General features: G+C 41.9%; 1 protein-coding gene across 1 annotated transcript in view; it reads left to right on the top strand.

Moving 5' to 3' along the window:
• Positions 1–24,823, top strand: part of LOC145403200 (transmembrane channel-like protein 7) — a 138,133-nt gene that overhangs the window by 39,784 nt on the left and 73,526 nt on the right. The window contains exons 3-6 of the mRNA XM_080275014.1: positions 16,068–16,235; positions 16,830–16,993; positions 18,798–18,995; positions 22,761–23,189. Coding sequence (XP_080131140.1) covers positions 16,068–16,235; positions 16,830–16,993; positions 18,798–18,995; positions 22,761–23,189 — 959 coding nt within the window. The remainder of the gene's footprint in view (positions 1–16,067; positions 16,236–16,829; positions 16,994–18,797; positions 18,996–22,760; positions 23,190–24,823) is intronic.

Here is a 24,823-nt window from a genome sequence, read left to right as displayed (position 1 = left end):
CTCTAACGTACGGAAGTGAAGCTTGGACGTTGTTGGAAGGACACAAGTCGAGAGTGAGAGCAGTGGAAATGAGTTACTTAAGAGGAGCCTGTGGAGTCACATGGAGAGACAGGCTGACGAATGAGGATATAAAGGAGCGTTGTGGTGTGGATGTGGATGTAATAGGAAGCGTTATGAGGAACACACTGAGGTGGTTTGGCCATGTGGAGAGGATGGAGGGTGAAAGACTGACGAAGAGAGTGTATGTGAGTGAGGTGGAGGGGGGAAGAGGGAGGGGGAGGCCGAGGATGAGATGGAGGGATGAGGTGGAGAGGTATATGAGAGAGGGGGAGGCCGAGGATGAGATGGAGGGATGGGGTGGAGAGGTATATGAGAGAGGGGGGTGTGAGTTGGGAGCAGGGCAGTGAAATGGCGGGGGACAGGGCGACTTGGAGGCGATTTGTTTGTGGCCACCCCAAACGGGATTGAGGCGTCTGGCAATAGATAGATAGATAGATAGAATTGAGAAATGTAAAAGATATTGGAAAAGAAGAAACTGGTAACTTATTAAGTGTTGTTTGTTTCCTCTTACGAATTATTATAATTATTATTATTATTATTATGAGGTGGTAGGTGGGGGCACTCACCATCCACTCACTTGATGTAGTGCTGCACTTGGGTGGCTGACCTTTCCTCTCTTCCTTTCTTCCTCTTTTGTCTTTCTTTCTTTCATTCTTTACTCTTCCTTCTGTCTGCGAATGACTTCACACTGAGTGACAAACCAAATGGTTTCCTGTACACCAGGAAAGCAGTTACTCTGCTGGGTGGTAATAATATAACCAAATTGTGGCACCTGGTGGTTCAGTGGGTAATTAAGATGCTCTAGTCGGATTGAGCCAGTGTAGGTTTATATCCAAGGGTGGTTGGGGTTCATGTTCACCTAATGCCACTCAGGGATAAGTGAGGCTGGTCACTCTCATCTAAAATGTCAGGACCAACTTGCCTAGCCCTGGGGTCCAACGCTTCTTATGGGGTGTCATAGAATTAGATGATGAATGAGTGAATGAATGCATGGTTGTTATTATTATTATTAGTAGTAGTAGTAGTAGTAGTAGTAGTAGTATTTTATTACTGCTACTACTATTACTACTACAACTACTACTATTATTATTATTATTATTATTATTATTATTATTATTATTATTATTATTATTATTATTATTATTATTATTATTGTTATTATTATTATTATTATTATTATTATTATTGGCTTTATTATTATTATTATTATTAATATTATGTTTTAATTCCCATCTTCCAGCTTGTTTTCAGCTTAATAGAGACTTTAGTACCATAGGGATTAGATGACATACCCTTCTTCCCATTCACTACCCGAAGGTATCCATTGAAGTAAAAAAATAGTCAGAAGGTGGCAAGAACAAAGCAAAAAGTGTAACATTGTATGAAGGAGGTTAACTCGTTCAGTTTGAGGAGTAGGGTCACTCCTAAGCTGAATTAGATTGTCTGATGCAGAATTAAATTATAAGGCTGTTTTTGTACAGGAGGGAGTAATGGAGGTTATTTGAAATCACTGCAGCAAGAGCAGTGCTTCCTTATCTGAATAAGTACATTTGACCCCACCAGGAATAAAAAAAAACAATAAAAGGTCATATTAATGGAGGAATTAAAATTTTATTCATGTTTGATAGAAATACTGTTTAAACATAGATGTAATATTTATCAGAAAAAGTAATCAGTGTAGATAAGATTATGAAAAGTGGACCTTTTCACTTCCCATAGGCAGAGTCATGGATAATTGAAAATATGCACACAGTAGTGACATTTGCAGGTTGTAGAAAGGAGAGTGAGGGTAATAAGTGAATGAATGAATTGTAACAGCCAGCATACACATGCCTTATATACTTGGGTGGGCAGCTGTACTAGGCATGTTCAAGCTGTTTTTAAGGCCAAATGATTCTTAGATCCAAAAGACACAATTTTCTATCACATAAATGTAATCTGCCTCCACCCAGTGCTCCACACATGGCTGTGTGTTTGAGACACTTTTGAGTACGGTGTGTGAAATTCATGTGGAAGGTTCATCTGTTGGAGAGGTTCTGTTTGTGTATGTGCAGATCTTTTTATTTCACTGATAGAACCTGAGCAATGTGTGAACATATGAGAACACATGACAAGTCACACTGTAGTGCTGCACTTTTCAGTGTTCGCCCATGGGTGAAATCAAACCCCCATCTACATGATTCCTAAATATAACTGTGGAGCAGTAAATTATTGAACCTGTGTATTCATCATGAAAGCTGAAGAGAGCAGAAAGGAAAGTGACTCTTGAACATTGAATTCTTAACCTTCTGTATGTGTCATTAATGTTTGATAGTAATGGAGAGAGGTTTTGAAAGTATGTCAGTAACTCAGTAGTGCTGAAGTATTGAATCTTTGTATTTAATAGTAGCATCTGCCTACGTGTCAAGTGGGGTTGGTGGAGGATTAGTGCCCCTCCCTGTAAAACAGTTAACTCTGAGCCCTGGGCCACCCTGTTTGGGATACATGGCATCTGGCAATGAATGAATGAATGAATGAATCTACAATATAGAAAGGATAATGTAAAATGTAGGTGAAGCAACAGAGGATATTTGCTTTCCAGCAATGAGTAGTTGAATCATTGTACACATCAGATGCATTTCAAAACAGTGGAGAATATAGACAGTACATGAAGTGGAGAGTGTTCTTAGATGACTCTGAAATTATGGACTCACGAGCCCTCTCGTAACAGTAATATTTACATACAGTGGAATGTAGAGGAGCGGAGTATGTGGAGGGTAGGTGATTGGAGAGTGTTTGTAGATGACTATAGAACAGTGCATTCATGAACCTCTCCTGTACATATCAGTAACATCTGCAGACAATAGAGAGAAGTATTGGCACTGAATTGGAAACCATGCTTTAAGTATTTCACAAACAGGGAAGTGTTAACCTTTGTTTTTATGAGTAACATTTCCAAACAGCAAAGAGGAAAGAGTGGAGGGTGTTGAAGTGGGGAGTGTTTTTAAATGGCTCTGGAAGAATGACCTGTTGAATTTCCACAGTGTAAAGGAGAGGAGAGTGTGGGTGGAGGTGAGTGGGTAGCTTGTGCAGAAACATATAGAGTAATGAATACTGTACTTGAACTGCTTGAAAACAGCGAAGAGGAGAGAGAAGATAGTAGATGAAGAGGACAGTGCTCACAGATGACTCTGGAACAATGGATTCTTGAAACTCTAATTGTTACAAACAACCGAGAGAAGAGGAGAGTGTGGACGGTAGGAGAAGCAAGGAGTGTGCATAGATGACTTCTGGCACGAGGACTGTGAAGCTGAGGCTGAATGAGCCTCAGAGAGACACACACGATGGTAACAACATCGACAGTGATGACGATGACGAGGGCATTGTTATCACCTGTAAGTGTGTGAGCAGGAATTAATTTTGGCTTGTAATGTGTTCTAAGTAGGGATATTGTGTATACAGTGCAGTAAGTCCTTGTTATAAGCCTTTCTTTCGCTATGAAGTCTACAATATGTAATAGAATAATTGCCTCATAAAGTTTCTTTGTTTCCTGTGAGACAAATTTGCCAGTCTCCACAAATTTACATTAGCAGTAGTATGTTAAAATTAATATTTTATGTACATCCATTACTTATAACGAGGATTGTCTGAACCTTGTGGCTGTGTGCATCCTCTCTGTGTGTGCTCTCATCTCTATGTACAAATACTTATTGCTGAAAAGATTGATTGTACAGGATACCTGCTTATATCTCTATATTCATGCTGGATTTCTTTACCTCATGAGATGTGTGCAGCTGAGTATGTGCCACACTATCTTGGGAAGACCTTATTCCCAACTGTTGAATGCTGCCATGTGTTCAGACATAACTAATTCTCATTTTCTCTGGTATTGCAAGTGGAGAATTCTTGCTTGGTGGTATGTGAAAATAATGAGGTGGTTTTACCCCCAAATTGTGTGTATATGAGTGAATGTGGTGCTGCTTGTTTGTTGAAATTACCGTGTGAAGTTGAATTGGGTTATGTACTATATTTTACTAAAGCTGTTTTATATGCTTAATTAACCCATAGTTTGCAGCATATCTCTGTAGAAGATGTTGCTCACATACTGTTACCTCAGTAGGGACAAATTAAATTTGAAAATCCTGCCCTTTATTTTGTTGTTGGTATTTATGGCATACCCATTTTGCATTATGATTTCTTTCTTCGGATACTCTTAAAATTGATCCTTAATGAAATTAAAAAATATATCATATATATGTTCCAGCATATTTTGTGAAAAATTTGTAATTTTGGTACACTGAGGCGGCTAAAGTGTGGCACATATTGACCTAAAAATTGACATGCATATCCTTCGCCAAATTCTTCATGAGCGCCAGTATGACCAAAAAATCAGTTGGAAAAACTCTTTATTTTCTATTACACTTCAGGCACTTCAGTTTTTCCCTGAGTCACAACCTACAGGTTAATATGCAATGCTGTATGATGTAGTATGATATCTTCTGTATTGTTATTTTGCGGGCTTACTATATACAGATATTGCATATTTTAGCCAAATGAATTAGGTATTCCCTAGTATACAGCAACAATTTAGATATTCTTTGAAATTATTTACTGTACTCTACATCACAGCAGTAATTTGGTTATTGTCTTGTCATGTTTCTTTCATCAGAGCAAAAGATCAACTTTAATGCAGTATTCAAATAGTATTATATATATATATATATATATATATATATATATATATATATATATATATATATATATATATAATATATATATATATACAATATTTATATATATATATAGTAATCCCTTTAAGATCTGGACGCCCAAGTCCCAGACATTTTGAGCTCGGTTCCTTGGACAAAAAAAAAAAAAAAAAAAAAAAAAAAAAAAAAAATTTTTAATCCCTACTTTAAATTTGCCGCGTGGTGATGAACAGCTGTGTTTCCACGCATAGTAGAGCACCCCTGCATTCCTCCCCTCCCCAGTTCCCGCCTAACTACCGTTGTGAACACACACTCGTCACCATGGCTGTCCCATGTGCTGGTTTTTGTGAATAAACAGTGAATAAACCACAATACCTCTCCACTGAACCACATGGGAATTTACAGTGTTGTGCAGTGTTAAGAAATTAGAATTCAGAGTGCAAAGGATTAAGTGCAGAGAGCAACACTGGCGTGTTGCAACTGGCTTGGTGCAAGTAAGAACAGAATGTGCAGTGTTAAACAATTATAATGCACAGTGCAAAGGATTAAGTGCAGCACAACACTGGATTACTGTACATGCTTCAAGAGCACTTTCACCACTGTCAGAGCCATAGAGGAGGTGGGTTAATCTTCGTGATGGCCACGGACGTGTCATAGGTGCCCTGTACACTACTAAATATTTTCCACACTCACTTCTAATTCCTCATTCTCTGGTTCCTTTTCATTTATTTCATGCATTCTGTCCCTTATTTGTGTGAATAGGGTCTTAAATAGGTGCTGTGCATGTCTGGTAGTGAGTTATTTAGGTGGTTTTCAAAGTTAGGTTAGGTTAGAGTCCATAAGTACCTGTCCAGGGGGCATTTTCCCAAGTCCCGGACAAGCCTTTGGCTCTATTACGTTGGATCTTGGATATATATACAGTATGTATATATATATATACACACAGTAGGCTCGCACAGTGGGCGTCATCACAGTGCGTGATTCGCATTGTGCGTGAGTGACCAAAAATCATAACCAAAAACCTTGAATGCGCGAGTTTATCTCACAGAATGCGAGGTAGAGGCAAGGAGTGGCTCAAAAATGCCATTTTCTATCATTACGCGACCACCCCTCACACAGCGCGTCATGTGTTGTCATGTTGATGTGCAGAAATTCCCGGGCATTCTGCTGCGCAGCTTGGGGTACAAGGTGGTGGACGCACCATAACAGTCCTGGCTCATGCACAGTGCGGATCCGCTCTTTACAGCTAACCTGTTGTGTACAACGTGTGGCGTTTTTTTTGTTGCTCCATCCTGGCCTGTACTTCGCTGCACCATGGCTCCAACCCCAAGAGTTAAGAAACTTCTGACGCATGCCACCAAGTTAGAGATCATCAAGATGAAGGAGGAGGGTCAAGGAAACACCACCATCGGGAAAGCCCTGGGACTGGCTGAATCAACAGTGAGAACAGTGTGGAAGAACCGTGGTGCCATAAGGGCTGTAGTGAAGATGTATGGTGCCTCTGACCTAGACAGCCGTTCGCGGGTGGGAAATTGTGCGATGATACTAATGGAATGGTATCTTGCCACCTTCATAATGAGGATGGAGAAGGAAGGTGTTCCACTGAATGGAAGATTTATTCGGAACCAAGCCCAGCCCTTTTACAAGGCAGCACCTCACAAGTTAAATGTGGACAAACCTTTCAAGGCATCGGTTGGATGGCTGGACCATTTTCTCAAGCACAAGGAACTCCGTCGGGTCAGAGTGTCTGGTGAACGTGCCTCTGTCAATGAGCTGGCCACGAGAGACTATCCTGCGATATTTAGAGTGCTTCTTGAAGAGGGACAGTACACCAAGGATCAGATCTACAACGTCGATGAAACGTCGTTATACTACAAGGCCTTGCCCAAATCAACTTACATCGCTAAAAGACAGAAACAAGCCCCTGGTCGCAAGCTCCAGAAGCGTAAGATGACGGTAATGTTCGCTGTAAACCTGTCTGGGAGCCACAAGCTGAGGCCAGTTGTTGTACACACAGCTTCACACCCAGGGTGTTACAAAAACCTCACGAACATGGACACAAGTGGCATGTACAGGTACAAGTCTGCAAATGGTTGGATGACCGGGAACATTATGGCAGACTGGTTAACGAGGTGCTGCGTCCCCGATGCCAGGGCCAAGTGTCGGGAACTGGACATTCCATTTAAGATGCTCCTTGTGCTGGACAATGCACCAAGTCACCCTCCATACCTAGAAGATCTGCACAAGGATTGTCGTGTTGTGTTTCTGCTGCTCCGCACGATGTTGCTAGTGCAGCCACTGGATCAAGAACTGATCGCCACTGTGAACACTTCTACCATAAGCAAGTGTACGACTACCTACGCAAGAAGACCGACACACAAGAGGAGCTTCGTGCCCTACAAGAAGATTACAACGAAGACCTCGATGAGGCATCTGCTCCCATTCCACATCCGCCAGCAGCTGTATCCTGACCCACCACAGGTGCCATGGCTGTTGAGGCATTTTGGCGTCATTTTACAGTGAAGGATGCAGTTGAATTTCTCCTACGAGCCTGGTACCAGATTACATCTGCAATGGTGAACCATGCATGGTGAATGCTTGTGCCTCACTTATGCACGACCCAGGAGACGGCCATTCAACCACTGGGCGAGGCTGAGGCAGCAAAACTGACAGCAGCACAAGCTGTACCAGGTTTCGAGGACGTTACATTGGCGGACTTATGAGAAGTGCACGCTGCTAATGAGGAACAGCCTCCCAAGGAAGTGTTGCAATGGAAAGATGAGGCTGACGCAGAGCCTGACGCCAGGCAGAGTCAAGTTGAGCAGCCTAGTGTGATGGAGGGCAGGGCTGAGCTGTGTATGTTAAGAATAAGCAAGATCCTTGCTGCCGTGGATAAGCTCAGGGAAGAGGTGAAGGAACAGGAAGTTAGCAGCCTAAGAACGGAGGAGGTTCTGGTTGGTATCGACAAACTCTCCCGTTTCTACACAAACAGGCACAGGCAGGAAATAAACAGAAGACAGACGTTCATAACAAGTTACACACAGCGGGCTCAAGTTAGTGAAACTGAGGAACCAGCTTCATCGTCTGCTCCTGTTCCTGTTGAGGATGAAGAGGATGCAATGTCAGAAATGTCAGCATTGGACTTCGAGGGGTTTATGGCTGAAGTGAGTGACTTTGAGGCTCCTGGGGAAGGTGCTCAAGAGAAGTCTGTGGAGGGAAATGTTAGTGCGGTGGGAGGTGTGGCGGAGGGTGTGGCGCTGTAAGTGTTGCCGCGGTTTGGAACCCCTGTTAAGTCCATCAGGCCTGTTGTCTACTGTTGTTAACCCCTTAACCGCGGGGCGTCACTTTCATGACGCTCAGGCGCAATGGATCATACCGCGGGGTGTTACTTTTGTGATTCTGTGTTATTTTGAATCCTCCCGGGCTTACAAGTGGTGGCTTGTATCATCTATCAGTACTGCCAGTGTCCAACACTAGTCAGCACTCCTAATCTCATCTGTACTCCCATCCATTGTTGACAATTTAGCCATTTCTCCCCGTTCTTGACTCCCCTCCCTACCTCCTCTCCATTACCCTCTCCTCTCGCCTGCCCAGCCGTGCTGCGCTAAGTAAATCATCCCCGGAATTTTCCACTGATTTCATCCATTGAAATAAGCCCTATGCCCTATTCTTATACAAAATAATATATACAAAAAAGAAATGAGGTAAGTGATAGTCCCATACACCTGGAATTGGCTAATTATCACCTGACAACAACTCACGTGCACTCGTTCGCTAATTTCCCCCGGTAATTTCCCCTTGAAATATGCCGTATAATCTGTTCTCGTAATAAAAATATATGTATGAAAGGAAGGGAGAAGCCTAAGTGATATTTACATTCACCTGGAAATACCTAATTTATTATGTATTGTCTGGTTTTTCCCTGCCAATCATTTCATAGCGTATATATTAGCAGCTGTCACCATGCTGACATTGGCAGCCCTTCATTGCCCCTAGGTAGCACCATTCAGTTTACTGTCGTCTTTCAAAGTGAAACCACGTCGGATTCGCTCCTGTCCATTTCCGCTGCTTTTTAGCCCCATGCAAAGGGCCCTGTGACCTCTACCCCTACTAAACCTTGTGTGGAAAGGGGAAAAGGGCTAAGTGACTGCTGTGGAACATGAACTGGCTAATTTATCAATGATAATGATGGACAGTGACTACGATCTTTCTGGTGACTCTAAAACAGTGCAAGTGGAAATGTAAATAATGTGTAAACAGCAAGTGAAAGCAGTGAATGTAAATATAACTGAATAGTGGAAAATAGTTTTATAAGTTACTGCAAGTGACAGTGCATAACCTAGTGTAAATAAAATAGAAATGTAAATAATGTAAATATAAGAGAATGTAAATAGAAATGTAAATGAGTAGTAATATAAGAATATGAGTATATATACTAGGAGTAATGAAGGTGAAAGTTTCACTCTAGCATGTATGAATACTATGAGTTATGAAAGTGGAAGTGAAAGTGACAGATTCGCTCTCAACGCTAGTATACAGGACATGAAAGTGAATGCTACGTATTTTACTGAAAGAGAAATTGAATGCCTACAGTGACAATATACTTCTATTACTGCAGGAAACTTATGGATAAAGACTGCAGATATATATAAGTGTTATATAGTAATAAAAATATAAAGTGTGAGTGTTTTTATGAATAATAAATGACAGAATACCAGTGGCGAACGAGCGCAAGTGGGAAGCTGGTACGTGCTCGTAATTTTCATTGCTTTCACAGTGTTTTTTTTTTTGGAGTATGGATTCCAAACTATTTGAAAATCATAGAATAGTGTTTCTAGTGATAATATCAGGCTGTGGTAATCATATTACGGGTTGTCGGGAAGTGTAAAGTGGAGACTTCGTTACCCAACTTCAGAGGTCTCCACAAGTCCTACAGTACTCAACGAAGGCTCAACAAACATCCCAGGAGAAAGCTAAAGGTATGTGCCATATGCATATTTAATTATAATATTCTAGGACTAATAACTGATTTTTGGCAAATATTTTTACAAAGTCTGTTGGAGTGCAAACATCCCCGCGGGACACGCAAGGAGCGCCAAAACAACCCCGCGGTTTAGGGGTTAAGGTGACTACCAATATTTTTGTTATTGTAGCTATATCTGTAGTACAATGTCTGAAAAATATGACCTTTATTATGTCTCTAAGGGCCAAAAAATGTCCAGGTATGAGGGGGTACCGCCCATATGTAATTTTTGCCATATGATTATGTATTCATAGTGCTTGAGGTCGTGGACTGCCCAGTCTCTCACGCACTGTGTGAGCCTACTGTATATATATATATATATATATATATATATATATGTATAGATAGATATACTGTGTATATATGTATATACTGTGTATGTATATATATATATATATATATATATATCATCATCATCAGCTGTTTGAGTATCCACTGCGGAACCGGCCTATCCCGACCGAAGTCGGGACAATACAGCCAATGTATCTACCAAGTGGCTTAGGCTGTCTGGTAGAGATTGTATGTAGGGTGAGAAGAGTTTGTAAGTGTAATTGTAGTGTTGGAATGGCTTTGGGTGTGTTTGTAGTCTGTGAACCAAGTGTAATCGGTTCGCGCAAGCCAACTGGGTGCAAGCATACTTTACAGTAAGCGACACTGGTTCAACCACAGCACCCCTTGTGTCCGCCAATGCAGTACGTGGCCGGGTGAACACTCCCAAAGTTTATTACCCTGGCGGAACGTGAACCCTGGCCCACCTGTGTACGAAATGCACACTCTACCACTGTACCACAGAGGCTCCATATATATATATATATATATATATATATATATATATATTTACATATATAACAGTAATCACTTGATTATCCAGACACTCCATATGGGGACATACTCCGTATATGGACGTTAGGCCATGGATCTAGTATTTCCTCATCCGGATTTACTTGTCCATATGGGAACATAAAAGTTCTGACATCGGTGGCTGAGTGGCCAACAAGTTAAAAAAATCGGTTAGGTGTCATACCAGCCTCTCTGTTCATGCATGGGTAATAGACCGTAACCCGCATGCTGAGCTAAAATAACTGTCTGGATCCCTACTGAATGGTCAAAGTCCCCTGGCCACCTAGTTCACTTGAATGCTACTGGCCTCTCGTGGGTAATGGACTGTAACCCACAGACTGAGCCAAAATGGCTGTCCAGTTCCCTGTCGAATGGTCAAGGCCCCTTGGACATCCAGATCATTTGGATGCTAATGGCCACGCGCGAGTACTGCAGAGTAATATAGACCGCAATCCACAACCTGACTAAAAATGCCTATCCGGCTCCTCACTGAATGGTCAATGTCTCCTGGCTGGCCAGATCAGTGGGAACATACTGGGTTTGCGTGATTATCATAGAGCCTAACCCACCAGCAGACCAAAAGCACCGGTCTGTCTCCCTCCCCGTCCCTCAGTCCTCCCCCACCCTAGCGTTGCTTGCCTGGCCTCCCATCCTCCTTGCATCGCCACCAGTGAGTTTTTTAGTTTTTGGCGATTTATTCAAATACTGTTGGTCATATCAAAATTCCGAAAACACCTCAAGAAAGCTCATGAAATTCTGCATCTAGACATACAGTATGCTTATCTCTTGCAAGATGTAGGCAAAATTATGCACTAGGATGTTGGGAAGTTATTTGAAGGTATTTTTAACTCATGAACAAGTTTATTTCACTGCATTTCAGTACTTTTACTCATCAGTTTTGTGTGTTTTTATTAACTTATAGTATAAGTGCTAGCAAAGATGATGGTACCGGTATGCAATATATGCTGTACCAGTATAACCAATTGCCTGGGGCATATTTGGCCATGGGAAAGTTTTCTTTGTGCCACGGAAGCAGCCGTCACTCTATTGTTATCCCAGAAACTTTCTGAAAACTTACAGTTCCTGAGATGGTTGAAAATACTAGTTGCAACCATCATCTTTGTTGATTTTTTTTGTTGACTTTTATTGTTTATGTATTGCTTTCTTAGTGTCTAGGATTATATTGGATATTTCCATATGTATTTTGATGTCTAAGTACAGCAGAATGACCAGAGAACACTGCCAAAACTAAGAGGGGTACTGTACATTATAGGTAGGATATTTGTGGATATTTGTTGTGTATGCGTTGTTTTCCTAGTGTCTAGCATTACATTGGATATTCCCATGTGTGTTTTGATTTCTAAATACAGCTGAAAGATCAGAGAACACTGCCAAAAATGGGAGGGGTACTGTACATATAGGTTGGGTATAGATAGTAGGTTGGAGTATGGATACAGTAGGGGATATTGCTCCATATCTGGACCTTGCCCCTATCCGGACATAACTTTGGTTCTACTATGTTGGATAATCGAGGGATTACTGTATATACAGCATGTATACTCATATATGTCTCTGTCTATTGCCAGACGCCTCAATCCCGTAAGGGGTGGCCACAACAAATTGCCTTCATGTCTCCCTGTCCAATGCCATTTCACTGCCCTGCTCCCAGCTCACAGCCCTGCTCCCAGCTCACAGCCCCATCTCTCATATACCTCTCCACTCCATCCATCCATCTCATCCTTGGCCCCCCCCTCCCCCTCCTCCCCTCCACCTCATTTGTTTACACCCTCCTTGTTAGTCTCTTGCTCTCCATCTTCTCCACGTGGCCAAGCCACCTCAAGGTATTTCTCCTAATGATTTCTATCACATCCACATCCACACCACAATGCTCCTTCGCTTCCTTATTTGTCACTCTGTCTCTCCCCATAACTCCACATGCTCCTCTCAGATAACTCATAATCCATTGCTCTTACTCTTGACATGTGTCCTTCCAACAAGGTCCAAGCTTCACTTCCATACGCTAGAGTTGGTATCACCATACTGCCATGCAGTGACTTTTTTACTTCCATGCTCACTTGCCTGTTCCTTGCCACTGCTTTCAAAGAACCAACAGTTTTTCTTCCCTGTTGTGTGCTTTCAAACACTTCACCGACTAAACTTCCATCCTTACTCATCACACTACCCAAGTACTTAAATGCACTCACATTTTCCAAATATAATATATATATACATATATGTACACAGTATATATATATATATATATATATATATATATATATATATATATATATATATATATATATATATATATATATATATATATATATATATATATATATATATATATATATATATATATATATATATAATATATATATACATATATGTACACAGTATATATATATAAACAGTATATACCTACAGTAATCCCTTTAAGACCCGGACATCCTAAGTCACGGACATTTTGGGCTCGGGCCTTTGGGGGGGGGAATCCGACATGTTTTCAACCGTACTTTGAACTTGCCACATGGCGACAAACAGTTATGTTTTGGCGCATAGTTCCACCGACGTCTGGCAGAGCGCCCCTGCCTCCTCCACATTTCCCACCTACCTATCATCATGAGTGCACGCCCTTCACCATGGCCGCCCATGTGCTTGCTTTTGTGGTGGTGCCCTACTGCTGTAGGCCCTGCTGTTCCTCTGCTGCCTTTTACTTGTGTGTGTTACAATGGCCCTGCCTCCCGAGAAGAGGAAACGAGTGGTTCTGACTCTGGAGAAGAGGAGGGAGATATTAGAGAAGGTGGACACGGGATGTTCGACGTCCCGCATCCTCCGAGAATTCAACCTGGCTCGCTCTACCTTGTTCGATATCAAATCCTGGGACAAACTCACCCAGTACACGGCTGACTTTGCATCAATGACCAGACACAGCATGCAGGGGAAGATTATGTACCCTCCCAGGTTTGCAGAAATCGACCACTCCACACTGATTTGGTATCGTCAGCAATGTGCTGCTGGTGTGCTGGTGCATGGCACGGAGCTGAAGGCTGCTGCCGAGAAGTTCGCAATGTTACATGACACCGCAGACTTCAAGGCATCCAAGGGTTGGCTCTTTGCTTTCAAGTTACGACATGGACTTACCAACTGTAAGGCCCATGGCGAAACTTTGGACGCCAACGAGGATGGAGTAGAAGAGTTTTGGTAGAAGGTGAAGGGCTTGATCGACAGGGAGGGCCTCACTCTCGGTCAAGTCCACAACACTGTCGAAACTGGTCTATTCTATCGCTCACTACCAACGAACAACCAAGCAAAGGAGACGGAAAACCGTGTACCTGGACGCAAGCTCTCCAAGCAGCGGATATCTGTGTTGTGCCAATGCTAACGGCATGCACCGCCTCAACCCCGTTATTGTTGGCCATGCAAAGCAGCCATGGTGCCTTCGTGGGTTGATGGATGTCCTTCTTGTTGTTTGGTATCATTCTGTGAAGGCTTGGTTCACAGACAAGATCTTCAAAGACTGGTTTCACCAGCACTTCGTCAAGGAGGTCATCCATTATCAGACGAAGACACTGGGAACCCCACACCACCAGGTAGAGGCTCTCCTTCTCTTGGACAATGCACCTGTGCATCCGTCCGACAAGGAGTTGGTGGCTGAGAATGGCCGCATTAGGTGCTTGTTTTTGCCACCTAATACAACTGCTCTCATCCAACCAATAGACCAAGGAATGATCATGGCTACAAAGAGGCTGTACCGTGGGAAGTTCCAGGATGAGGTGATGGTTGTTCTCAAGGATGAGGACGAGCGCAGGGAGGGAAGGGACACACGAGGCCAGCGGACTTTGGAAAACCTTCGCCAGCTACGGCCTCAAGTTAGCCATCTACAACTGGGCCAGTGCATGGAGGGAAGTCTCTGTCAAGACTGTGGAAAGTGGTTGGTCTCATCTGCTTCTCAGCGCTCGGAGCCGATGTGGTGCACGACTTTCTAGATTTTGACGTCGATGACTTTCATGCATGTCTTCATGCGGCTTGCGATGATGTTGATGTGGATGAAGTGCATGAATGGTTGGATGGTGACGAGGGCAATCCTGGGTATCAGATCATGTCTGATATTGAGATTGCATCTTCAGTTGCAGGTACTAGTACCCAGCTGGAAGATTCTAACGAAGACAGCAAGGATGATGCAGACTTCTCTCAGCGCGCCACTACTCCAGCCATCCCCAAGCTGAGTGCACTCTGGGAACATGTCGAGTTTGTTCTGGACTATCTTGAACACCCGGATTGCGACAGGGAGATGGGGTCACTGGGACTTGTGGAGGAAGTGCACGCTTTTAGGGAGCGCATCATCACTCACCAGAATTGCCGTTCCTTACGTCAATCAGCCACTGACACTCTTCAGGCCTGTGACCTCCGCCGTGCCCAGCCTTGGCTCCACACCACTGCCTCACCAAGACGTGCCTTCCACCTCCGAGCCACAGCCCAGCATATCAGCCAAGGTGGGGTCGCCACTGGACATGAATTTGCAGCTATCTTCAGAGTCATCTATAGTGGGTAGTCCATCACCACATCCCAGCGACGCGCCCCTTGGCTACCTGCAACACCCACTCTCGGACTCTGACAGTGAATAAACAGCAAAAACTTGCCACTAGACCACATGAGAATTTACAGTGTTGTGCAATGTTAAGAACAGAATGTGCAGTGTTAAGAAATTAGAATTCAGAGTGCCAAGGATTAAGTGCGGAGTGTTATTAGAATTCAGAGTGCCAAGGATTAAGTGCAGAGTGTTATTAGAATTCAGAGTGCCAAGGATTAAGTGCAGAGTGTTATTAGAATTCAGAGTGCCAAGGATTAAGTGCAGAGTGCAACACTGGTGAGTTTCAAGTGCAGCACAAGTAAGTAAAGAATGTGCAGTGTTAAAATAGTAGAATTGAGAGTGCAAAGGATTATGTGTAGTGCAACACCGGATTACTGTACGTGCTTCAGATGCACCTTCATACTGTCAGAGTCTGAGATGAGGCGGATTAAACTTAGCGATGGTCACGGATGTGTTGTAAGTACCCTGTACACTGCTAAATATTTACCATACTCACTTCTAATTCCTCATTCTCTTGTTCCTTTTCATTTATTTCATGCGTTCTGTCCCTTATTTGCGTGAACAGAGTCTTAAATAGGTGCTGTGCATATTGGGTAGGGAGTTATTTAGGTGGTTTTCAAAGTTAGGATGGGTTAGGGTCCATAAGTACCTGTCCAGGAGGATTTCTCAAAGTCTCGGACATGCCTTTGGCTCTATTACGTCGGATCTTGGAGGGATTACTGTGTATATACTGTATATATATATATATATACATAAATACAGTATATTGTATATATGTATATATGTCTATATATCACATATATATTGTAATAGTGGTTTATATTGATATACAATAATATGTATGTAACCATGATGCCCTTGTTAGTCAACAGCCTGGGTCGTGGGACAGTGCGGCGGCGAGCATCCCAGCGCAGCCGCCATCGTCAACAGCCACCCGGTACTGCATCTACCACACCTGCCACCACCCTTGTGCAGCACACCTCACGCAGGGGCTCTGACATATGCCTTGAGGTTCTCCCAGATCTCACACAAGGTGGGTTGTGACATACATTATTAATAATACCAAAGTTTTAACTAATGGTTGAGATTAAGTTTCACATCTTCCTTTGAAGTGTATATGCCAATTCTCCCAGTTTACATATTTGCACTGACAAGAATGGTGGTGCCATGCACCTTTAGTGGAGCAGCTGCCTAAGAGCCAGACCTCCTCATGTTTTCCTGCACATTTTCATGGGAAGGACCCTTATCTGACCCAGGTGAGGCATTATCTGGTATCTGCCACAAGGGGGCATCAGATCTTTGCACATTGTATGTACTGTACTGTACTGTATTGTACCTGTTGGATGGCCTAAAGAAGTACAGTAGTTGCTTACCTGTGGTTGATGATATGCTCATCCAGGCAGACCTGAGTTAAGCACTAACAACAATAACTTGATATGTACACATTATATGTTATGAAGCAAGTATTGGAACACATCCTTGGTATACTGTATGTTGAAGACCACCCGTTTATCAGCAGTAAAGTTAATTACAGTACTGTAATGAATTAAAGCTTGCCTGTAGTTCCTACACATGCTTCAAGAGTGTGAATGCAAAATAATCCAGTTTCACTTGTTTATATTTAAAGGTGTGGATGAGGAAGAAACATGGCAGAAACTGCAGCAGATCCGAGCTCATGCGGTGCCCATGGCGGAGAAGCGGCGGCTCAAGAGGCAGCTCCAGGATGCACCCACCCTGCGCACTCGAGGACTAGCTGCTCTTAAGCTCTCTCGTCGAAAGTTCTTTTCAGTGGTATGGTCATTATGACCCATTTTCAGTGCCGTTTCTTACTATATGTGAATTACGTGGTTGCATAGGGTCCCCAAAGCCACCAGGGGGCCCCCAAGCTGCCACTATTGTTTGTTTTTAGAAATCAAAATGTGTGTTGAGTCACTCTATATTCATCAGATAAATTTTGTAGGGGGTACGGTGGACCCGCCAATTATTGTATATGCCATAAAGTGACTAATGCAAGTAAGGGGCCCCCAAACAGCATTTCGCATAGAGCCCCCCAAAGGCTAGAAACGGCACTGCCTATTTTATTACTGTATGTTGAATAACTTATTTTTGCTGATTAACTGTAGGGCACTTTCTGATTTGAATGTCCCATTCTGGTGTAGGAGAAGCTCACCATCAATGCCTCACCAGGTTTAGGGCAGAAGATTGGTTTTAAGGCGGCATCACACTGGGCCAAAAGTGGCTATCATGCAACCAGCTTTTGTGAGCCAAAATGGCTAGCAAAGTCAGGTTGTCATCACACGCCTGTATTTTTTTGCAAACCAGAAAGGCTAGCAGTGTCGTCTGCCTTGGCGACTTGCAGTCATTTGTAAACAAACCACCACTGCCGCCTCACGTACTTCAACAAGTCCAGAGCCACAAGACAGTCTACTAGAGTTTTCCTTACTGTAGGATCCATATTGAATACTGGTCAAAATTTACTTTTCACATGTTGTTTGGAAACAAAACAGACTGCCTTTGCAGCTGGTCACCAGAGTGTCTGATTACTGATTTCATTGCAAAAAAAAAAAAAAAAGAAAAAAAGAAAAAAAAAAAAAGAATAAAAACCACAATAATTAGATTGTATTTGCTTTAACAGTTTTAGTTAGTTTCCTTCTGTGATAAGAGGATATTTTCCCACCAGATACAAAATTAATAATAGGCTCATTTGAGTTCTAATTGTATTAACAAGCTGTTAGCAAAAAGTGTTACCCATTTCACTTTGCAGGTGAAAATCTCACTCACTGTGGGTCATTTTGGCTACTGGCTCACAAAAGATGCTCACTTGTTAGCCACTTTTGGCTCAGTGTGACGCTGCCTTTACACAGTGAGGAGGTGTATTTGATGATAGGAGCCACTATCTCCTTGGCTGTCAAGGAAGCAGGCTTACTCAGTCAGGTACAATTTTATTGGGTGTTTCTTTAATAGTCTGTATTCAGGATAGGCTAGGACATGATAAAAAGAAGATAGTTTTAAAAAGGTTGGAATAGAATAAAACCAAAGAATTCTAGTACTCTTTAACTGCCTGAACCAAAGGCCATCTTTTTAATTTTATTCTCTCCATCTCCTGACAGTTATATTGAACTTAGGCTAGACTTTTTGAAGTGAAGGGGGCTATATATATAATCTTAGTAAGCCCCATCAGTATGAGAGGCCTTTCCTAATTTGAATAAAATTGTCCCGTAGAAGCAGGAATAAATCAAAAGGTATTTCACCTGGATTGAAGGAATTAACCCCTTCAGTATGGTGATGCATATTTTTTATTCGTTCTATCTCCAAGCAGTTATGTTCAACTAAGGAGAGACTTTTTGAGCTGGAGAGCTTAGATATAGCTTTTATTAATCCCTTCAGTATGACAGATTTTTTTCTAATTTGAGTAAATATCATCTTGTAGTAAAAAGAACAAGCTAAAGAGGATATCTCCCAGATTCGACAGGTTAATAGAGATCTTCAGTATATGAGAAGCCTTCCCTGGGTGAAATCGTCAGATGGTAGCAAGAATAAACAAAGAGGACATTACTGTGATTCAAGGGGTTCATCTCTGCTTTCCCACCCACAGACGAAAAGTCGCTTACGTGAGATGATAAAGAAAGTGGAGCTGTGGCATTGGAGTCTACGCTATGTGGAAGGCAACTTTGGCACAGGATTGGTGGCCTTCTTCACTTTCATCAAGTGGCTCCTTTATCTTAACCTCTTCACGTGTGTCCTCCTCACAGTCTTCATCCTTCTTCCACAGATATTCCTGAAACACCCCAAGGTACCTATTAATTGACTTTATCTCTGCCATTAAAATGTATGTGCTTGATTTTTTTTTAATCTGAGACTACAAGGTGCTTGTGTTGTTACATTAATTTTCTACCATTGACTTCTCACAATACATCCTCACTTTGTTTTATAGCTTACTTGCAGTGTATCGGAAGCTAAATAACTGTTTTTCAGTCTATTTGTGTTATCCAGATTGCATAGCATCTGTTGATGTGGATATGATTGAAAATGTTAAAAGAAATACTAAGATGGTTTGACCTCATGAAGAGGATAGAGAATGAGAGACTGACTAGAAGAGTGTATGCATTTGAGGTGGAGGGAGAGAGGAGGTGGGGGAGACCAAGGATGAAATGGAGGTATGGAGTAGAGAGGATAATATGAGAGAGATGGGTATGAGTTAGAGGGAGGGCAGCCAAGTGGCAGAGGACAGGGTGATGTGGGGGTGGTGTGTTTGTGGTTACTTGTTACAGGATTAAGGCATCTGGCAATGGACAGACAGATATATTTATAGATGGATAGATAGATGTTTTCACTTTGCACAACAAAGCAAGTGAAGTGTTCCTGTGCTGTCTCTGTCACCTGATTTTTTTAATTAAAAAAAAAAAAATCATCATCATCATCATCATTATCATTCAGACATCCTTTTCCTCCCATGGGTGGAGTGAGGAAAGGTCCAGAGAGCCAGAAAGAATTTGATAGAATGAGATACTAACCAAAGCTTGCCCTTTGGAATGGGCCACACCCTTTCACTCACCATTCAAGCCCTGAGAACCTTGGCACCACCTGATAGATCAAAACTTATTCTGCATGTAGCTTTACACTCCCCTAGTTGACAAAGTCAGTCTGACAACACCGAAGTTAAATCAACAAAGTCATTCTGACAACTCTCGAGTTAAAATAGGATGCCAGACACAGGTCATACAATGCTCCATACAAAATTCTTCCAGCCAGCTTGATCTCTTGTCTTTTCCCTAGCCTCAGCAGTTTCCAAACCTTTCTTTCTCACATACTCATTTACTATATCAGTTCACCTTCTTCATGGCTTACCACACTTCCCACCTTCAGACTTGCTCAGATATACCCTTTCATCACCCTATTCACACCCGTTCTCTCCACATGACTATATTGTCTAAGCACACACTTTTCAGTTGTGGCATCCACAGACTTCCTTCTGCATCTTTCACGAATTATGTTATCCTTATCTCATCCACACAACTCACTATACTCACATTCCTCGACAGCCCCATCTTCATTGTTCTTACTCTTTTTTTTTTATTTTAATGCCACACTACGGTCTCACGCCCATAATTTTTAATAGGTACTAAAACTCAGTGTGGCAGCAGCATGAGGCTGCCACACTGAGACCTTTGCTTTTTATCAAGGCCTTCATAGTACCAGCCACTTTCCACATCTTTTACATATTTACATCTGTTTTGTATCACTGCACCCAGGTACTTAAACTCTCACCTGTTAAAGAGTCCATTCTCTGTAACACTATTCTGGGAGTCACCATCTCTCTCACCAACCATCACTTTACTCTTATCTACATTTATATTCACAGCACAGAGTTCACAGACATCAACAAAACTCTGTACCAGTCTACCAGGCTCATGTCCGCTATTTGCAAGCAGCATTGCATCATCTGCATGCATCAAATTTGAGAAATTCCATCCATCACCATTCATTGCCAAAATCATCCCTCTCTCCATAACTCATGTTTTTACCTCTATATTCCCACCCCTATATATACTGAATAACCATAGGGACATCATAGACGTTGATTATCAATCATTCAACCACATAACCAAACCATACGTGCTCCCTACGTGTCAACAAGTGGGTTGGTGGAGGGTTAGTGCCCCTCTCAGTAAAACAAGTAACTCAAAGTCAAACGGCCACCCCTTACGGGATTATGGTGTCTGGCAATAGATAGATAGATAGACATATAGATGCCTACCTACCCATGCATCGTTTACCTGTAAAAGCTCAACAGCACTTAACAGCGTATGATACCATCTACACCATACCTCTGCAGAACCTTCCGTAATCCTTCTCTGTTTACCATGTTGTACAATTTTCTTGATCTGTAAATGTTTAAGTACCTTATAGTCTTGCTAACAAAGCTTCTTCATTATCTGTCATATTGCAAATACTTAATCCACACATCCTCAACCACTCCTAAAACTACCCTGTTCATCACTCGCCAAGCCTTTTGATCTACCTCACTTTTATGATAAATCTTGCATGTACCTTTCCTACAACATTCCAGAGACTTACACAATGATAATTTTTGCACTCACTATCTCACCTATATCCTTGTACTGGAGTACAATCATAGTCTTTCCCACTATGCTGGAACAGTTTCACTCATCCATTTCTTTTTAGATATTTCTAATGAACACTTCATTCCACTCTCTCCATTACAGTAAATCATCTCTGCATACATCTCATGAACACCTGCAGCAATCCCATTCATCAGCCACTTCACAGCATTCTCTACTTCTGCCAGTGTCACTTTTCCTGGCACCACATTCTTTCTTTCCATGCCACCAAAACTAGTTATGTTTATAGCCACCCAGCTCTCACCATTCCCATTCATCACCCTCTCAAAATACTCTTTCCTTCTGCTTCTAAATCTCATTTCCAGTGGTACACCCATGTTCATTCCTCACACTTTCACTTTTCTTTACACTTTCACTTTTCTTTACACTCACTTCTACATAATTGCATCTCTTTCCAGAACAGTTTCCTGTTTTCAGAGTAATTTGCTTTGATTTTTCCTTCCAAGCTCATCATGTACCTCCCTCTTTTTTCCTCTTTACTAGTTTCTTTGCTTGCATCTTGTGTCAATGTATTTCTTCTTTTTTCATTTGAATCCCTTTCCTACATCCACTATAGCCACTTCTTCCCCTTTTCCTCCACTGCTTATCTCAGCATGCCATACCTTTCTTCTTCTTCCTAACTAAACATCCCTTATATTCATTCCACAAATAGTCCAGATCCATTTCCTCCCAGTTTTATTGACTCCACCTCCTCCACTACTTTAACCTGGTATTCATCTGCCATTTCTTTATTTCTCAGCTTCACTTTCAGTCTTTTTCTCCGGCTGCTTAGGGGGGCCAACACTAAACTACTGTTTTAAGCATTGTCATCCAAGTTGTATTTTTTTAGCATTTACATAACTGATTCAGTGTGTGTTCTCCAGAGACTCAATGTATCACTCAATTTTATACTAAAAAACTTAAATTTGCTTGAATTAGACCATAATGCAGCACTGACAATGACTGACAACTATTTTAACACTGTACTGTACTCACTAACTATCCCCCTTTTGGCTTTGGTATGTATGATCTGTTTGATATAGATTTGCCATTGTGTAAAGTTCTTGAAAGTTAGCCTCAGCATAAAACTTCCTGTAAAAAATCTTAAGATGGACTTCACATTGTTCTTGGCTGTCCAGTTTTTAAAGCAGTAAGTCATTCTCAGCCTTGGGGTCTTGAAAAATGTCAGTAATGCAGTACTTAAAAAGTTTTTGAAATTTATAATGGAAAATACTTTCTTTCAGAATGTTATGGTTGGTACAGTTTAAATATAAAATTACTGGTATAGTTAAGATAACTGAAAATTGTTGAGTATGGGTTCAAATAACTCAGTTAATGGTGAGGGGTGACTAATGCTAACCATCTAGCTTGAGGTAGGCCTATATATTTTAGTTCCAAATCATTTAAATTTTTTACTTTACTGTATTTCATTACAGGACCCATGCCTGATTGAAGATACTGACTACTATGATCCGTCTTCCCTGGATTACCCAGGCAAATCCACAGTTGAGCCCTCCCCTTCCCCTGCATCACCTTCACCTTTATACCCTGACAACAATACCTCCTGCTGCCACCTGGCCTACCAGCAAGAAGTGGAGGATGAATCTAAAACAGACAGACCATGGTTAGTCCAGCTGGTGCAAGACATTGCTCAGGGTACTGGTGTGCTGGAGCTGTCATACCTGTTCTATGGCTTCTACCCACGCCACACACTGACACTGGAGCCTGGGTGGACATACAACCTACCCCTGGCATACCTGTTGGTGGTTGTGGTGAGTCTGACCCTCAGTTTGGTGCTGATGGTGAGAGCTGCTGCCAGAGGCCTAAGGGAGAGTCTGCACTCCTCTGAAGGACAGTTTTATCAGGTAGCTACATGTAGTGTTCCCAGTGCCCAGTTATGATTGTTATAAGCAGGAACTTCCAGTTAGCCAGAGGTATTCAGTCATTATGTATCAAATTCAAGAGTCACTTTTTTTTTTTTTTTTAAGAAGTTGTTGATGTCTGAATTTAAAGAATTTCTGCTTGTCTTTTTCCTCATTTCTTAATGTCTGTAATTTTCCTTTTCTCATATGGTGGCTGCTGAGATGAACGGGGACTTAACTGTCTAATATACTGTAGGTTCCAAAACTGATCAACTGATGATGATGATGGTAGTGATAATGATGATATTTTATGATATGGGTAATGGTGATAACTGCAATAGTGATTAAGACATGACCTGTGCAAAGTATAGAGGATATGTGATATGTAGGCTACTTGTTTGATGATGGTTATGATAATGATACAGATAGATGGTGATTGTGGTGATGTTGGTGGTGATTATGACATGTAAACATAGGAGGTGTTGTATCCTGATGACTTGTGTTGATTGTGGAGAATGAGAGGGAAGCAGAAGAAAGATTTAGGAAGTGGAGAGATGGAATGAGGTACAAGGGCTTGAGAGTAAATAGTAATAAAACAAAAGTGATGATATCTAGGGCAAGTGATGGTATATTCATGTCAGAAGGAGTATGGCCATGTGTAGTTTGCCACAGAGGAATGGAAAATAACTCCATTGTGTGTAATGTTTGTGATAAGTGAGTATATAAGAGATGTCGTGGTATTTGAGGTAGGCTGCAAAATAATGCTGAGTTTGAATGTGCAGTATGTAAAAGACAGCATGCAGAAGGAGAGAGGTGGGATAGGATTAAACTTGCTGGAGAGTTTCTTGGTGTGTGGAGGAGTTTTGTCATTTAGGGGACATGATATGTGCTGGAGGAGGGGATGGAGCTAGTTTGGTAACAAGGGTAATTAGTGGTTGAAAGATGTGTGGGGAGTTATTGCCTCTTCTGACAATGAGAGAGTTCTCTGTCTGTGCTAAGGGGTCCTTGTATGCAGCAAGTATTAGGATTGTAGTGCTCTAAGGTAATGAGACTGGGCCACAAAGAAGGTGGATATTTGTAGACCCAAAATACAGAAATGAGAATGATCAGACACATGTTTAGTGGGTCCTTGAATGACAGGTCTGGGGGATTAGGATTGCAAATAAAGATATGACCAGAAAGATGAATCTGCTAGAATGTAATAGTGATGTGATGAGAGGGGGGTAGATTGAGCTGGTTTTGGCTTGTGGAGAGAATGGAGGATGACAACTGGGTACAGAGAGTGTGGTTTGGATGTTGAGAGTAGAATTTGAAAAGCAGACTGAAGAAGACTTGAGATGAGATTATAAAGTGTGACGTTAGGGATAAGAGACTGAATAGAGAGGCTGCCTGAGATTGAGCTGTGTAGAGAGTTGCCATTAGGGAAACCAAAGGCTGATGCATACAAGCATACTGGAGCCTTTTTAGATTAACCCCTTAACCACAGGGCGTCACTTTCGTGACGCTTGGGAGCAAGGGATCATACCGCGGGGCGTCACTTTTGCGATTCTGTGTTATTTTGAATTCGCCCGGGCTTTCAAGTGGTAGCTTGTATCATCTATCAGTACTGCCAATGTCCAACACTAGTCAGCACTCCT

This window comes from Coenobita brevimanus, chromosome 60 (genome assembly GCF_032717465.1).
Source record: "Coenobita brevimanus isolate Jiangsu-jjx chromosome 60, ASM3271746v2, whole genome shotgun sequence".
Lineage (NCBI taxonomy): Eukaryota > Metazoa > Arthropoda > Malacostraca > Decapoda > Coenobitidae > Coenobita > Coenobita brevimanus.
Note: the sequence above shows the minus strand (reverse complement) of the source record. Positions and strands in the feature narration are given on the sequence as shown.